The sequence below is a fragment of the Vanessa tameamea genome, chromosome 26 (assembly GCF_037043105.1).
Source record: "Vanessa tameamea isolate UH-Manoa-2023 chromosome 26, ilVanTame1 primary haplotype, whole genome shotgun sequence".
Taxonomy (NCBI): domain Eukaryota; kingdom Metazoa; phylum Arthropoda; class Insecta; order Lepidoptera; family Nymphalidae; genus Vanessa; species Vanessa tameamea.
The window spans coordinates 7,594,207-7,612,586 of NC_087334.1; the positions used below are offsets into that span (position 1 = coordinate 7,594,207).

The following is an 18,380-nucleotide window of genomic DNA, read 5'->3' on the forward strand; positions in this document are numbered from 1 at the left end:
TTTATTCGAAATAAATTATGCTCAGAACTAACACAGATTTTTCGTGTTACAGTAATACATTTAACATTGTACAACTAACATTAATTTTAACAACATCTCGGGTATATATTTTTTCGGGTATGAATTTTTGTAAATTGTAACTTTCCACAAATTAATATATATAATAAATTACATTAATTTTCGTCCGATTTCATCGGATATTTCTGCTAAATGCCGCTTTAAGGTCGAAAAATGTTCTTTTTTTTTTACATAAATGACCTTTATTATTGCATCTTCTACTAACTATGAAAGCAAAAAATCGTTTGAATACATTTCAACTGATATGATCATTGGAATACGTTTCCACTTAAATACATCGCAAATTTTTGTGTCTTCAACTTTTTTGAATACATCTGAAAATTAGCAATAATTACACCATACCCTAACATTTACTTGTCAACAAAAGTTTCCATAATCACATTATGATTACAGAAACTGTTATCAGCAACACATGTTGACAACACAAAATTCGCCAAATATACTATGGAGACGTTTTCAAAATTTGTCGACGTTAAACTATTGATAATCACCTCACTCTTAACAGACGCATAAATATGCTACAATTTTAAATATATTTATAGTATTCGAAGCGAAAACAAAGACGTTGAAAAGCACTCAAACGATTAAAATACGCTATAAATAAATAAAACAAAATACATGTCACCCGTCTAATACTGAAGAACAACTAAATAGCTATATATGTTTGACTAGAAACATTTATATCGAGAGATCAGTTTGTCTGGACCAACGCCATTGTCACACTAGAGTCCCTTTCTGTACACTTTGAACCGGAAGTTGCCTTACAAACTTTCGAATGATCATTGAAATACAACAATATATAAAAATATCGATCAAAATTATACATAAAACGATCCAAAATTTGACCACGATTAAAGCGAAACGATCAAAAATAAAGCAATCTATGAATAAACGTAGTAAAATATCTTTGTAACTGAATTTGTTCATCAATACATATAAGTTGAACATTCGAAATTTGTGACAACTCCTGTTTCTTCTCATAGCACTAACAAATGCTGCTGGGGGATAGGGCGTCACAAAAGGTGGTCGTCGTGGTCGTCGTGATCTTCTTCCGACTCGGCTGAATCTAGACTCGGCACGTGGTCTAGATCCTGGGCCTCGCATTGCTGATCCAGTTCTGTGGAAGGAGCATCATCGTCTTTCCATTTGTCCATTGATCTTCTGCGCGCGTTCATGAAGAAGTTACCAACTGTCGTCGGTTCTAAGCCGAGTTGCCTCGCTATCGTCACTTGCATTTCTTTTGACGGCCTCTTCGTTTCCTGTAATGTGTTTTAAATTACTTTAATCATTTTCTATCCCTTTTAAACATTTTAGTACTAATAATGTTTATATTATATTCCATTTGGACTATAATTTAACAATTGAAGAACCTAAAATTCAAGTTTCAGATTTTACAAAATACAAAACTTAACACATTTTTAAGCAAGTATGAATTAAGAAAGATTATTAATCCAAAATGAGATTTTTTTAAAAATTTTTCGTTAACAACCTAAATTATAACACTATATCCTTACTAATAAATATCAATGAAGGTTTGTCTGAAAACCTTTGATCACCAGATCAGATGTTTAATGAGCTATTTACAAACAATTAACCATCTAGAGTACTTTCTCACCAAGCATTATGCAAGGTAATCTTTGTAAAATATCGTTTTTGGTGTATGTCGTTATATTGTAATATATTTTTTTTCAATTTCAAATTACCTTAAAAATAGCTTGCAGGGTACGCCGCTGGAGATCTGTGAAAACCAAACGCGGCTTCTTCGGGGAAGGCAGAATATCCGAACCCATATCCTCCTTGCGTTTGCAACCTTTAAAGAAAAAAAAAACCTTTGAAAAAAGAACACAATTTCCAAATTTAAAATAAGTAATATTTTTCTTTATCTTTATCATATTAAATATTCCTTAATAAAAACACGAATTGAATTTGAAAATAATTAAACGATAAAATATTTATAGAGAAGCCTCATTATTACATAATATATAAAACAACATAAAACGACATACGATACTCACTGCCTCTCTGCGGGATCTGGGCCGCTGGAACAAAAAAACAAAAAACGATTTATACTCAAATTATTTATATATTTTCAAATATTCTCTAGACCATCTGAAGCCCTTGCAATCTATTGACAACAAACATGCCACTAAACACTGACTACCTAAAAGAATCCTTTCGCAAGCAATAAATACTGACCACGATACGAGCAATATCATTTCCAATTGTATTCATTGCGAAAGAATACTCAAAAGTAAAATCTAAGGAAACTATTTATATAACTATAACTATTCTGAACTTAAAATATTAACTCTATAATATTTCAATGTGAATCATTTCGTATATATTTAATTTAACAAAATTACGTGACATTTTGAAACAATAGTCATTTCGATTTTATACGGTTCATTGACCGTTCGGAATCTCTCAAATTAACGTAAATATGATAAATTCCTACCTGGCGACAATGTAAACAACATTAACAAAGGATCTGAAACCTCGCAGGCACCTATAAAATCATATATTTAAAATAAATCTATTGCAGCCCGGGCGCGGGGGGTAAACAAAATGGGAGGGAGGGGGCAGCGTTAGCAGTCTAACATACATCTTGGCTTCTTTAAGCTAACAAAATACACTTACCTAATGCTAAAAATATTTTAAAAACTAAAACAGTTATATAAACTCCCGAATGTATAGACAGTATCGTTGCCTTTGATTCTATAAATTTTAATAATAATTTAAAAAAAAAAAAAGCTCGGGGAAGGATACTGCCTATTCAAATAATAAACATCTATAAAGAGCAAATCTCTATAAAATTTACACATTTTTATAATTCAAAAACAAAAGATATATATAGTATAATCCATTAAGACATCGCTTCTTCTAAAGGCTTGTCACAAGGCATCTCATGTGAAACATATATAACGCTATGATAATAAATATAGTTTAGAAAATACATACGTATATACGAATATTACCTTTGCAACAAGCTATTCTCAGACTTTGTAACCTATTAGAAACCAAGTCCACTGCTACGCAGCCAGGGATCGGGGAGGAGGAAGGATTCAAACAATTGTTCAACTCAAATCAAATTCGACACTTGATTAAACCAGTCGAAACATTTCGTAAAGCTTTCAGTCAGCACCAACAAAAAAAAACAACTAATCATCTATTTAAACGGAAGAAAATCGATCAAACGAAAATAAAAAAGACATTGAAAAATCAAATCAATCGATAAAGGATCAATGAAGGATCTAAGGGGGGGGGATTTGATGTAATCCTGGGACTCACAAGCATGTAACGTCCCCGGCGGGTTCGTAAGCCGGTGTTTCCCAGGGCGGGGGCCCGGGTGGGTACATGGGGCCCTGGGGCACAGGCGGACCGCCCTGATACTCCCTGGGATAGACCTGCGGCTGCATGTTGTTTACATTGTCGCCTTTTAACGTTTGCTGGTTTGGCGCATCTGGAAAATTATACCTTAATCAATTGCTTCAATGAATTATACCAATAATTATATATTTTAAATAAGAACATAATTATATAAACAATCCCTTGCCCACATTTAATTAAAAAATAAAATGAGTAATGTTATCAGTTCTATAATTGAATAATTTTTTTTATCGATTATTGCTTACATGGGATTTATATTGATCGTAATTTCCGAGGTAAATTAACCAGCTGAGAACACAAACAGTGTTTCGTGTCCACTAAACTGAAACATCTCGTTTTGCAACGCAATATAATATAATATAAGAAATTTAAATCGATATTAATCGCTTCATAAATAGTGCGTGGCATTAAAAAACTTTTTTTTTTTAAGTATCTAAATTTTTTATCGTTCGATTCATAAAAGTTGTCGATTTGGAGTGACTACAAAATGTAAAATGTATGTGTATAATAATAATAATAGCATAAGATGTCGCTATACCTAAATAACACTAGAACAGTCTACGAGGGGGTCGCTCGATCGATACAGCGGGTGGAGGGCGCGAGGGAGGGTGTGACGTCACGGCAGGGGAAGGAGGGTACCATGTGCTAGCGTTGCCCTCATCTAACGTTTTTAATGTTGTTTTAATCTTTGTGCGCGTGTCAGGAAACGTGTAAATGTGATATTTTCCGTATTTCATTTCGATATAATTAAATATATATTACTAATTAATCATAAAATTACATACAACATAAAATAATAAATATATACATCTATATATGATTCAGTTTCATTTCAGTAAATACGAAGATCATTCTCGTTGAAGAAATACAAATTAAAACAAACGAATAAATTGCATACACACTAAAGCCATATGGATTCATATTTACGAATTATTTAATAACTGACAATTATTAAACATCAATCAATTAATATATTTAAATTACAAGGTATAAGTTTAACCGCATCGGAAGAGCGTTTAAGTAGCTCCTAAACTCCTCAAACGAAAAATACGCCCTAGCCCATCAGTGGGGACATTTAGAGGCTGTTGATTTATTATTTAACCAAACTTATTATACCCTGGACTTTGATCAATGAGCTACAAGACCGTGCTAGTCTTAGATGCTATAAACGTAGACTACTTATGGAGCTATCCAACCCGTTGTTCCAAATTTTTGGAAGAAGTCTGGCTCGTTAGCACTTAGCGGGGGCTTACGATGATCCACCGTTGAGCCACCAAAACCCCAATAGATCTCGCACGTCGATCAAGGCCTTTAATATACTTATTTTTATTTATTAAAAGTTACCGACCGCCGCTTCAGCCGCGTGTGAGGATCACATGTCATGAACTCATGAATAACAATTCCAGACTATAATGTCTGTGCCAAACTTTCATTAAAATCTGTTTCAGCCTCTCGGGCTTGATTGAGAAACGATCATCTATCCTTACAAACATTTGCATTTATAATATTAGTAATGTAAGAAAACATATAGTTCCTTCAGATATCGGTAGAATATCTGAAGGAACAAACATCAGATATTGTACTGCCAAACAGCAGTACTCAGTATTATTGTGTTCCGGTTTGGAGGCTGTGTGAGAGTGAGTGGGTGAGATGTCGGTAGGCTGACGAGCCAATGGACCAACTATGGTAAGTGGTCACTACCGCCCATAGACAATGGCGCTGTAAGAAATATTGACCTTACATCACCAATGCGCCACCAACCTTGGGTACTAAGATGTTATGTCCCTTGTGCCTGTACTAACACTGGCTCACTCATCCTTCAAACCGGAACACAACAATACTGAGTACTGCTGTTTGGCAGTACAATATCTGATGAGTGGGTGGTACCATAAACTGTATCACTCAATATATAAATTGGAACAAAGTGCTACAAAGTATTACATGGCGGTAATAACTGGTAAAACTTGCCTCCACTATTGGCCGTAAAACTTAATATGAGTTTGCATTAAAGTAACAACTAAACTTGATTAAGGAGAATTAAACAAAATACAATCAAATTCGAAATAAATTATGGAAGTCTAGTTGAAAATATGTTTACTTAGAATACGAATAAATTGTTAAAAAAAAGTTAAACAATTTGACATTCGTAGACATGGATTTTTCCGCTGATAATTTGGAAAACGGTGCCCTACTAGTACTCTTACTCGTACGTTTAAGTACGAATGGACGAAAATATATTTAACTGATATTTGAAATACTGAAATATTTTATTAAATTATACTGTTGATTCAAAAATTCAAATTGTAATGAATAATGCATATTACTCAACGCAAGATTATATAGATGACAAGCTAAACCTGCGACTTTACCCGCGCGAAATTTATAAAACACAAACTCAACCGATCCCAGCGTGTTATCCCCTTACGGGTGGAGTTTCGGAAAATCTTAGCGGATGTCTAAACCATATAAAGAACCTACCTGTTAAATTTCAAGTTTATTGGTGTTATAGCTTCTGTGATTAATCAGTGACTCTTGCTGATGAGTCAGTTGGCATTCGAGCACGAAACATTATTAATAACATATTTCAAATGTTAGAAAAGGGTAACTACTGAGTTTCTTGCTGGCTCTTCTCAGTAGAATCAACATTCCGAACCGGCTGACCTTTTATATAATTCTGTAAAATGACGATTCAAAAGTGCTTGTAGAAGCTTAATTGAATTGAGTAAATTTTGATTTTTTTAATCCGATGTTAATATATACGTCACATTTCTAGTTATGAAAATGTCAAAGTAAGTAAAAGACCGTAACGCAACAGCCTCGTCTTCATTTAAAAAAGAGGATTGGACCTTATTCTACCACGCTGTTCTAATGCAACTTGATAGATACACGGTACACGTGTGGCAGTTTCATGACTTCTCGTACTGCCGAGAGTTGAATTATAAACGAGAATGAAATATTTGATAATCAATGACTTGGCAGGGTTTTGATTTCCATCTTTATCTATATCTATACTAATATAAAAATTGGAGTAACATAATCATAACATAATCAGCCTGTAAATTTCCCACTGCTGGGCTAAGGCCTCCTCTCCCGTTTGAGGAGAAGGTATGGAGCATATTCCACCACGCTGCTTCAATGCGGGTTGGTGAAATACACATGTGGCAGAATTTCGTTGAAATTAGACACATGCAGGTTTCCTCACGATGTTTTCCTTCACCGCCGAGCACGAGATGAATTATAAACACAAATTTAGCACATGAAAATTCAGTGGTGCCTGCCTGGGGTTGAACCCGAAATCATCGGTTAAGATGCACGCGTTCTAACCACTGGGCCATCTCGGCTTAAAAATTGGAGTGTCTGCTTGTAATATTAAAATAGCCGCTTTTTACTAAATGCATTTATGTATGTTTCGTACACACGATGCATATCAAAAATAACATTTTTTACAATTTTTTCTGTTTGTTTGTTCCGGCTAATCTCTGGTACGGCTGGACCGATTTTGACGGGACTTTCACTGGCAGATAGCTGATGTAATAAGGAGTAACTCAGGCTACATAAATAACTTTTTTGTTAAATTCAAAAGCGCTCGAAGTCGCGGGCACAGCTTTTTATACATATAAATAAATCTCACTTTAAATACTTATGTAAACAATCCTTATTAAGTTGATTGATAAACATGAGGGCTATAAGAATTAAAAAAAATTACGAATACGTATCTATCTAAATTCGCAGTTAAGAAAATGATGCACGCATCTTCATAATAGAAGAATTTCCTTGGTGGTAAAGCATTGTGCTAGCTCGTCTCGGTATGTATGAATCGCTCATCACATATTCTACGGTCAAGCAGCAACACTAGTATTGCTGTGTGGGTGAGCCAGTGTAACTACAGGCACAAGGGATAACTTAACTTATTAGCCCCAAGGTTGATTTTTGGCCAAAGAATGACTAATATTTCTAACATTGTAAATGTTTCTTGGCAGATATATTTTAACTTTACCGTTTCATAAATTCAAATCATTTGTAAAAAATACATTGCTAAGAAGGTATATTATTCAATACAAGATTATATAGATGATAAAGAAGCGTGGAGCTAATACTTGTTGACTTCCAGGCGAAACACTGAACCGAATATCAATAAATTTGGTGAAGCAAACTTAAAATCCAAGGAAGGGCTGCATCAAGGATCAAAACTCTAAATGTTTGGTTCCAAAGGTGAGTGAACCAGTATAAATACACAGTCTTCCACCCCAACATACTCAGGAGTCCCATCAGACAGTTAATTTCTTGGTCTGCCTTTCGAGTGAAAAGAAACATATCAGTATTTTAATTACGAACTCTGTGTAATAAACGAAATAATTGCTTGACCCAATTACTTGAAATTGAATTTTTATCGCTTGTAACACTCCAGACACTTGGCGAATTATTGGCGTAGGACTACGGCTGGCACGACACTGTTGCTATTGGATGTGTGTTAGCAATTACTCTGACCATTCCTGTGCTATTTGTGATAAACTCTGGAAAGAGCATTTGAAAAATAATCCTCATGTACATGATGATATTCCAAAAGTTATGCACTAAGGCGTGAGCCGAGATGGCCCAGTGATTAGAACGCGTGCATCTTAACCGATGATTGCGGGTTCAAACCCAGACAAGCACCACTGAATTTTCATGTGCTTAATTTGTGTTTATAATTCATCTCGTGCACGGCGCTGAAAGAAAACATCGTGGGGAAACCTGCATGTGCCTAATTTCTACGAAATTCTGCCACATGTGTATCTACCAACCCGCATTGGAGCAGCGTGGTGGAATATGCTCCAAACCTTCTCCTCAAAGGGAGAGGAGGCCTTAGCCCAGCAGTGGGAAATTTACAGGCTGTTAATGTACATATGTAATGTAAACTAAGGCGTGCATCAGAATCACTGTACAAAGTGGCAGATCAGCTTTTAAACAATACCTGCATTAAGTACCTATTTAGTACGTTCGTTTATATATTTAAAGCTATTATATATACGTTATATAAATCTACTAGCTACCCATCTCGGTTTCACAAGGTACAATAGGATTATATTATTTAAAATTCTTGTTTCTTTCCGGCTAGGAAAATTTAAATTCTCGGCTTTTCTCTACTAAATATGCACAATTATACATATAAATATTTCGATACAATTAAAAACAGTCTCCTACCTCCTAACGAGGAAGATCATTTAATCTTTCCACATCCCGCAACTTGAGTGCTAATTTATTGAAGACGTGGCTGAATTCTATCCGACGTTTGCTAAATATATAAGTCTCCTCGTAATATTTTTCACTAACTTTTATCTTTCTCATTTGGTGGTAGGGCTTTGTGCAAGCATGTTTGGATAAGTACTCATCAAAATCAAAATCAAAATATACTTTCTTCAAGTAAGCTTTTACAAGCACTTTTGAATCGTCATTTAACAAACTATTTAAAGTAAAGCTACCGCCGGTTCGGAATGTAGATTCTACCGAGAAGATCCGGCAAGAAATTAAGTAGTTACTCTTTTTCAACATCTAAAAATACAGTCATGTTAGTTAAATTCTATTATATATGTACGATCAGATATTCTACCACCATTTAGATAGCTTACAATTTTATTTAATCATGAATGAGCCTACTTAAATAAAGTAAATTTTGATTTTGACTTTTATTCTTTTCCAAACAGTAATACATTGAAGATTGCGGTTTGATTATTGTTTTCAGGTTTGAAAGGTGAGTGAACCAGTGGAACCACAGATACAAAGGATATAACATCTTATTTCCCGAGCTTGATAACACATTAGTATTATAATGTATGTTTAATATTTCTTACGGTGCCAAAGACTATGGACGATGGTGACCACTTAGCTTCCGGTGTCCCTAAGCCTGGCTGCCTAGCTATTTAAAAAAAAAACACTCAGAGTCTAATAGAACAACAATCCCACACAACCAGAGAAATATTAAGAGCAGACCCAAAATGCACATGAGACTGTAAACCTAAGTCCAATTTCCTAACTCTTTTAGCGAGACAAAAACTCAATAACCTGAACTGATCCGAGATTACAGCCATACCAACTAGCCGCTAAACCGGCAAGGCACTTTAGACACAGAAAAATTATTTTCGCATCAAAAGTCTAATTATTTTGCAATGACCGTTAAATTATCTAAGAGTCTATAAACAAATCTAGACGACGTAACGGTTCGAGAAAATACATATAAATATATACTCAGATAAAAAAGAAAAATAAAAGACGCACGCAAGGTGTGGAAACACCTTTGTCAAGCTCTATGAGTGTAATAGAAAAAAAAGTACCGTTAGAACATCCGCTTTGTCACTATCCTGTTATCTTTGCATGGTTTATAAAAGTTCATACACCCTAAAACTAAATAGCTTTTAAGGGTCTATAGATGTAAACCAATCCTAACCCCTTATAATTGTCGTCCCCATTTCTAACACTGGGAAAATACGCATATTAAATATTACTAGGCAAGGCACAACATTCAGTTTAAAAAAGTATTATTGAATTAATACGTTCCCGACTAAACAAAACTAAGTTTTGCAAAAAACAATGTACATATTTAAAAAACAAAAATAAATTATACATAATCTATAATTCCATTTTTAAAAATACAATCGAATTAATCATCACTAGACTTGTTTAACTTTAAAAATTAAAAAGCACAGACCCTCCGACTTTGTCATAGACCAATAATAATAATATGAATAAACATATATGGTTTAATAAAACTTTATAACGACCAGCGCGCGGTAACAATACGAGTCCTTTGTCCGCCGTTTATTTCCATATATCATTAGTCACGACCCTATTATCACCCGCTTAGAAAACTACAGCCCTATCGTCGTCCCGGTTTCTCCGTCGCGTAGTGACGTACCACGCGGTATCGACCGCGCGCCGCGGCCATCATCGATTGTCGACGAATCGATGCATACAGCTGACGTTCGCGATGTTTGTAAACTTGGCGAATATCGATTTTATTTAAATTTTTAATTTTATGCTTGTTCTCTGTACGTTAGTTAACTGGATATATTGAATTGTCATCGTGTGTCCTTTTGAATGTTTTAAGTCGGTTTGTTTTAATATATAACACGTACAGTTTTATTTTATTTAAAAAATATATGTTTCATATCAAAATAAATATAAAAGTTCCAAAATCTTATTACATTTTTACTTTTTTCTTATTTTTAAGGGGACAAACACATTCGGTTCGATTCAATAATTACAATGAAATAATAAAGAAAATTAAAAAACAAACACAAAATAAACTCCCTTCGATACGTAATTCTGAAAGGTTTATTATAAAACCTTTTTACGAATACATCGTAATATTTTCATAACCTTATCCTATACGATTACCCGATAAACAAAAATATATATATATAAAAATCATGCTAAACATACCTGCTAGCCTCAACGCCGACATTCTTTGAAATTCGGGTTCTTGAAGCCATTTCCACATTCGCCTAAACGTCTCTCTGCCAGACTTGAGCTTTGACCAAGGCTTAGGGTTTCGGAGCAGATCACTTAGCGTCCCCTGCGACCGACAAAGCACCCTCTGCGCGAATATTGCCTGAGGGATAGAATACCTCTTCAACTCTCCACTTATCCTTTGAGCTAGCTCCTTTGTATTAATTTCCTCCGTATCATTCTGAGACTGTTGTTGGGCCTGTTCCTCCCTCGCTAGGAGAGCCGCATTCAGATCCAAGCCCGGACTCGGCAACGGTGGGGTGGGGGACCGCCTTTCAAATGAATTCGGGGACGCACTCCGTCTGCTATATGCCGATTGCGGGGACAAAGGTTCATTATATGGTGCGGGTGATAGAGAGGCATATGATTGTTGTTGTTGGATGACGGTAAATGTACCTCCCGCATGGTATGCGAATTTGTCTGAGACTGTGCTGATCGGGGGTAAAGGCAGAAGCGGCGTTAATGTAGCATATGACGCTGGCTCGAGTCCTGGGGGTGTAAGTCGTCCGTTGACGGCTGATAGCGGATGGAAAGCTGCATCGCCGTCAGGGAGAAGGTCTGCTGGAGATAGTCTGGGTGGCGATACATGGCTTGGTGCCACTATGACGGTTAGAGGCGCGCGGTCGCGAACTCGTGTTTCGTCCATGGCGCGCGGCCGGCGGCGGCGGGGTCGCGCGGGCGACTGGAGCACGCCTGCGCGACGCACCCTTCCGTCCCCTCGGTCCGCCTGCAAACACCCCTACTCTGTCACCCTTGCTAACAAACGTCCTATATCCACCACAATTAACCAATCTTGTATCTTATTCAAGGCAGGAAAAGTTCATTTTTCATTGCCATCTACCGTCCAGTCTGGTTTTATGACGCGAACACTACAATGCACCCTTAACCTACCCTGAGGCGCTTTAACAACTCTATAGCTAACGGTTTATATCGTTTGCAGTCCATTACTTGCATTTGCTTATATTGTGAACAACGCGTAGTTTTAAAGCAGTAATGTACTAAAGAAAATGACGTCGTGCGAGGGTCTGAAGTGTGCTTTCTGTACGATAGTAGACTATGCCCTCGTTTGAGGTACTGTCACTCGGCTACTTGCTACCTCGTGGTGGAACTTCCATAGGAAAACCATCTTATTTAGCTCTGATTCATAGTTAACGATGGATGCTAAATGACGTACTACTTGACTATGACTATCAAAAACACAAATTCAAACGTAAATTAATATTAGAAAATACAATTGCACTTGCAATTTACTAATTCATGATTTTCCAATTATAAAGCGAATCTTTTGTCTCATAAATATATAGATAATATAATAATATATTTAATATATGTTGACGATACACCGAAATAAAATTAACGACACCAGCCACATTTATATGATGAACAATTTATTTCGTATAAATGTACCGAAGCACTAATTCATGACCTAAATTGGACAATCAATATATTTCTTATAAATAATATGTCCTGTTATTCAATTAACATCCCTCCCTAACCTAACCATCGGAAAAGAGTGAGTTACCTGGCGATTCTTCTCAGTAAATTTATATTCTAAAATGTCGATGCAATAATGCGAGTCTTCTTGAATAAAGTATATTTTGTTTATATTTCTTTTAATTATATAGCAATACAGTAATTATTATATCATTTCGTTTATGTATATAACATGCCACATTATTTCTACAGCTGACCAAAGCAGGATTCAAATAAAATAAAAAAATGACACGAATTAGTACTAGTAGTAATACCTTTTAAGTGAAATTCAAGTACAACCTATATTAGACAGTTAAATTGAATTGTATTTTACATAGATTGGCTTTCAAGAGCACTTACGAACTTACTGTAATTCCTTAGTTTTAACTACTTAAACTACGGACATAGAATTTCTTATTAGAACGGACAAGTTTAAAAAAAAAAAAAACAAATGTTAGTTTTTCTAACTTTCTTCAATCTTAACTACAAAAAGTGTTACGTTTTCGCCTTTATACATTAATCCTTGATATATCCGTATATTGTTGTATATTTCATTGTTCTGTTATTATCAAAAAAATGTGTGTCAGTAAGAAATGCACCTGTACCTCTATGACAGAAATCTAATTGTATGATTTTCCGAGAGCTTAGCTCGAACTAGACAAATGATTAGTACATGTTGTATGAGGATTGGTTCACGCGACAAAGTAAAACAGACTATCCGACTCGATCACACGTTTCTAATATCAAGTACTATATAAGTAGATTTTGTTATAATTATTAAAATATATTAATAAAGATTTCATTACAAAATACACCCACAGTATGAATACTGTTTTCATTATAGGCTCATTTTAAAAATGGAACAATATATTTTTTTATCAACGATATTTAAAAAACGAAGCTGATTTTTTGTGTAAACTTATGCAACATTATCATACTCGTTCTCATTGTTCGCTTACCCATTTCACCCATAGAGAACACATTAGTTACTTGGTAAGGTAATCGCACAGACGGGCATACGCCTGACCCCGCTCGACACCTGGCGCGCGACAAAGGGGGCTAGTGTTGTCCCGTGTGCTGTTCGAATATCGATATTAAAATACTATACAAATATACATAAAGAAACTTAAATATCACACTGCTGGACTAAAGCCTCTTTTTTTGATGAGCCGTGATAGTTCCGTGGTTAGTAAACGTGAACCTTAACAGTTGATTCTGAGTTTAAGCCCGGGCAAGCTCCACTGAATTTTATTTTTTTGCTTTATTTACTTAGTAATATATTATTAATGTAATGTATGATTTAAAACTAAATATATATCTTTGTTAATAAACCATAATATGCGTCATTCATGTATTAAAAATAAATGTATATATAAAATAAAATAAACTTAAAAACCAACTGTTTAATCAAACTAAAAAACAATTAACGATATTTATTTGGCAATTACTTTCAAGTCGTGCGTTTTATACAATAACAATAAAGAATGCACGCGCAATAAAAAGAGGGATACACGATGATTCGCAAAATAATGAACTAATGTTAGAATACCGAGTATTGTTTTAAATATATCAGATCAGTTTACGCCCGTGGGTTGGGGGGACGGTCGAAGGTTTTAGATATAATAGGCCTCCATCCTAGGGTTTCAAACTTGCTTCGTACCGGATTTCATCAAATTCGATTTAGTTTTTTAGCCGTGAGCATGACAGACAGACAGATAGTTTCATTGGCATTTATAATATTAGTATAGATTATATTTTAAAGATTTTAACTTAAATACATAGTTGTCGATATCGATAAAATACCGGTATTCTCATTAAACATAACAAGCAGCCGCCCCTAGACCCTACACCGCGTCCTGCCCGCAGCCAGCGGCCGTAACTTTGTGTTACGTCACGAAGGATATGTTTCGCATATTTCTTTGTGTTTAAAAAATAACTATTTGATTACATTATAACAAATTGATAGGAATTAATTATATTATTAATATATTCTGACTTCTGATATTAGTCGAATTAATTGTTCTGTATAACTTGTGTAAACATTAAACTAAGTAATGTTTGTAACTTAAGTTTTTTTAAGTTTAAATCTACATACTTATTAACTTAGCAAATATACAAATGCATTTGCAAGTATTCATTCCAATCAAATTATAATTGCTTAGAAGATAGAATTCATCTTGTGATGCCCATAAATAATAGTTTGAAATAGTAATATATTATTTATTTAAAACTTTAATAGATAATATATATTTATAAAATTATGATTTGTTTTTTTAATAATATCAGGACTTTTATACACAATTATAAAAAGTTTTTATTATTATTCCACGTACCAAATTCGAAATAAAAATAGAAATAAGCCTCATTTTTTACAGTTCATAAATTTTATTAAAAAATACTTGTCTAAATGTCATATTATTTATTGTAATGATTAATTTAATTTTGACATAAATCTAAGTTGCGACCGATAATAAATAATATGAAAGATTAATTTCTGTAAGATTATTTATACACTAAAGTAATGGAAATTATTCATAAAAATAATTTAAAAAAAAATCAATGACAGAACAATAGTATGTACACGACAATTATATTAACACCTTTGCTTATTTAATACATTTGGTTCGAAATAAAAAAAACATTACCAAAGATACCGTTGCGTTGTCGAAAAAAATGTATATTTGCTTTTAAAAAATTCTAACACAAAGGGTGTTTGAATTTTTGAATTTCGAACCCCATTTTAATTAGCATAGCGCGTGACAGCTGCGCTATCCCACCACAGTGCGTGACGTAATATCGATTTTTTTCCATCGATATCGATCGCACACCTGTTTAGCTCGTGCCACACTGTCTTCCGGGTGCGTTGACCCCTTACCACACCATATGGTCTTATTAAAATTTTAAGGATATGAGATAGTTAAAGGGTTTCCTTGTAATAAAAGATTGAATGAAACCTGTATGAAACCAAATCTTCGTAGATAAAATATTATTCAATTTTTTTTAATAACTAATTATTTTAAATAAAAACTAATTATATTAAAATAATATCTCTTATTCATAAACCTATTTATTTTTTATTTCCTTGTGCCCTTTTGTTGTTATGACAATTATTATGCTCAAATCCAAAATTAATTGTACAAGTTGATACAGAAGCAAAATACAGTATAAAAAGGTATTAAGTCAAATATTTAAAAAAAAGAAATGTATACATTAAAAGGTAAGGAAGAATTAAAGCCGATTCTAAAACACCTGCTATAACTAAAAATCGATGTACATAAATACTAATAACTGCAATACAATATCCAGCATATAACCGAAATAAAATATACATCTAAATTACAGATTAACTTATATTAAATATTTAGGTTATACGTCACAAAACATAGTAATGTTTGAAAGATTATGACGCCATTTTGTCAAACTGAATATCTTACCGAATCAATAAATAATTCGTTTTCTTCAGCTCCTGTTTTACCTTCGTTCACCATTACAATGTTGATTTTCCTACCATAGACAAGTACATTCACGTTTAATTCCATCATCACCTATAATATCGAAAATTGATAACTACGATCATATCGGAAATTTTACCCTCCGTGTGAACCGTTGCTATGACGACGGGCCACGAATTAGTAGACACTGACTACTATATTCTGTTCCTTTTTCTTACATCTACCAGCATGAATGAAAGAAAAGGATAGATATATGTTCGTCGTTTCGTTTCTAAGCAAGTAGCCCCTAGTAAAATCGATATCGCACAAGGCTAGGCGTCGATTATCCGGTCTATTCATTGTCCAAGAGATAACGACCTAACTTGCATACTGACGTAAGTAATATTCAACTCTATATGGTTGATATAAAGCTAATTTTCGAGTGTAAAGGCAAGGCTGTTCTGCTGTGTAATTTTGTTTGGATATTTTGTAGGCTCACCGCATGTCACGGCATCGACTATTGATTTTCGCGATCGCTACCGAATGTAACTTCGATTTATTGGACGATTTCAAAACGCAGTTTCACTTTGATTTGATACTTAGCAGATTATTTTAAAAAAAAACTAAGTTTGACTTCAATTCTTGAATGTTTCAAGATAAATATATACTAATTTAATTCAATTTAATTTTAGAATATGCTACAAAACGCATATTTTATTAAAGCACTTTCTATCTTTATTCAAAAAGACTCATTAGGAATTATAACGTTTTTTATTATATTTATAATGTTTTGGATTAATTTTAATGAAAATATTGTACGCCTTCTTGCTTTAGTATTCGAGATAATTGTTACTAACACCACGTGGACCTGGCCTGATATAAACGCTCAATAATATCGAACGGAATAGAATATTTATTTACGTAAACGTCCTAACAATTTTGCCTCATAATTACAAGTTTAATTTCCTAATACTAATTATAATTATAGGGTTAAGTAACAAACATATACACGATTATGTAGTATTATTATTATTAAATATACCCCCAATTGCTATATAACTTATCATTACATTTTATTAATAGTCGAAAGCAGATTTCCCATAAACATATACATATATGTATGTATGTATAATAAGAAAATACTTATATCGATTGTATTTCCTTTCTAGATCCCTTCAGTGGTTTATTTCCAGTGTAGCGTTACGGTAACCCACCCTTCTGGGTAATTATTATTAATAAAATAATACTGTGAGGGTGCATACGACAAGCTTCATCAAACTGTTAGGTAGAGTACTAATTTTTTGTGATTTGAATATATAATTAAGATTCATACTATGGCAGTAAGGGCGTTTTATATTCTAGATTTTTTTTTATATTACATTAGCAGCCTGTAAATCTCCCACTGCTGGGCTAAAGGCCTCCTCTCCCTTTGAGGAGAATGTTTGGAGCATATTCCACCACGCTGCTCCAATGCGGGTTGGTGGAATACACATGTGGCAGAATTTCGTTGAAATTAGACACATGCAGGTTTCTTCACGATGTTTTCCTTCACCGCCGAGCACGAGATGAATTATAAACACAAATTAAGCACATGAAAATTCAGTGGTGCTTGCCTGGGTTTGAACCCGAAATAATCGGTTAAGATGCACGCGTTCTAACCACTGGGCCATCTCGGCTCTTTTCTAGATTAATGTATTGATACTAAATCCAATGAAAATATAAATGATATACAACCAGCTAAATCTTCTGATTGATTTCGAAGGATATTACTTATTACCGATAGCAATTAAACAATACAGATCTCTACAATTGTGTCAACTTTAGGCTCATCTGATTGGTTAAATTAAAAGAGATGAGTTGTCAATTGTTTTCGTATTTATAAAATAATATAAAGAAATACACCGACAATAGAAGTTAATTGTTAATGCAAATTTTACATTGAATGTATTACTTAAGTAAATTTATTTAAAAAAATAAATTTACATATTTTTTTATAGGTAAGTCATTACTTTAGACTTGCCTTCCACTAATTACAAACTCAAAAACTCAAACTGAAATTCCTTTATTCAATATAGAAGCATTACACTTACTTATTGATAGTCAAGTTAAACACTACCACCGGTTCGGAAAAGGAATCACCCTGACCTGAGAAGAACCGGCGAAAGAAACTCAGCGGGTCTTTTTTTGACAATCAAATTAAATACATATATTGAATATGGACAAAATATCAACATTTCCTGATGTTTTCCGTGTTCATTGCCGACATGCCATGTGATTTGAATTATTTCACTCTTGACGTTTTCATTAAAGTTACTTATGTTTGATCACTCACCCTATTTTATACGTAACCACTGCCCGTAGCCATTCATACTGTAGGAAATATTAATTCCTCATACCCAATGCGCCACCAACCTTGGGAACTAAGATATAATGTCCCTCATGCCTGTACACTGACTCACTCGCCCTTCAAACTCGAACAGAACTGTACTAAGTGTTGCTGTTTGACAGTAGAATAATGAGTGGTAC

The 18,380-nt window shown here is 34.0% G+C and overlaps 1 protein-coding gene across 4 annotated transcripts; it reads right to left on the reverse strand.

Annotated features, from left to right (window-relative positions):
* Positions 1-965: 965 nt before the first annotated feature.
* LOC113398881 (hepatocyte nuclear factor 6) lies at positions 966-11,642 on the reverse strand. Of its 4 annotated transcripts, none has more exons than XM_026637826.2 (5): positions 10,885-11,627; positions 3,367-3,538; positions 2,094-2,117; positions 1,782-1,888; positions 1,199-1,337 (listed from the first exon to the last, which is right to left on the reverse strand). In XM_026637826.2, the coding sequence occupies exons 1-4, from the start codon at positions 11,594-11,596 to the stop codon at positions 1,783-1,785; spliced, it is 1,014 nt and encodes a 337-aa protein (XP_026493611.1). In that variant the 5' UTR covers positions 11,597-11,627; the 3' UTR covers positions 1,199-1,337; position 1,782. The 4 variants fall into 4 exon arrangements, 3 of the variants coding, with proteins under 3 accessions (XP_026493610.1, XP_026493609.1, XP_026493611.1); XR_003368945.2 differs by having other exon boundaries at positions 1,303-1,337; positions 2,085-2,117; XM_026637825.2 differs by lacking the exon at positions 3,367-3,538 and having other exon boundaries at positions 966-1,337; positions 10,885-11,642.
* Positions 11,643-18,380: the final 6,738 nt, after the last annotated feature.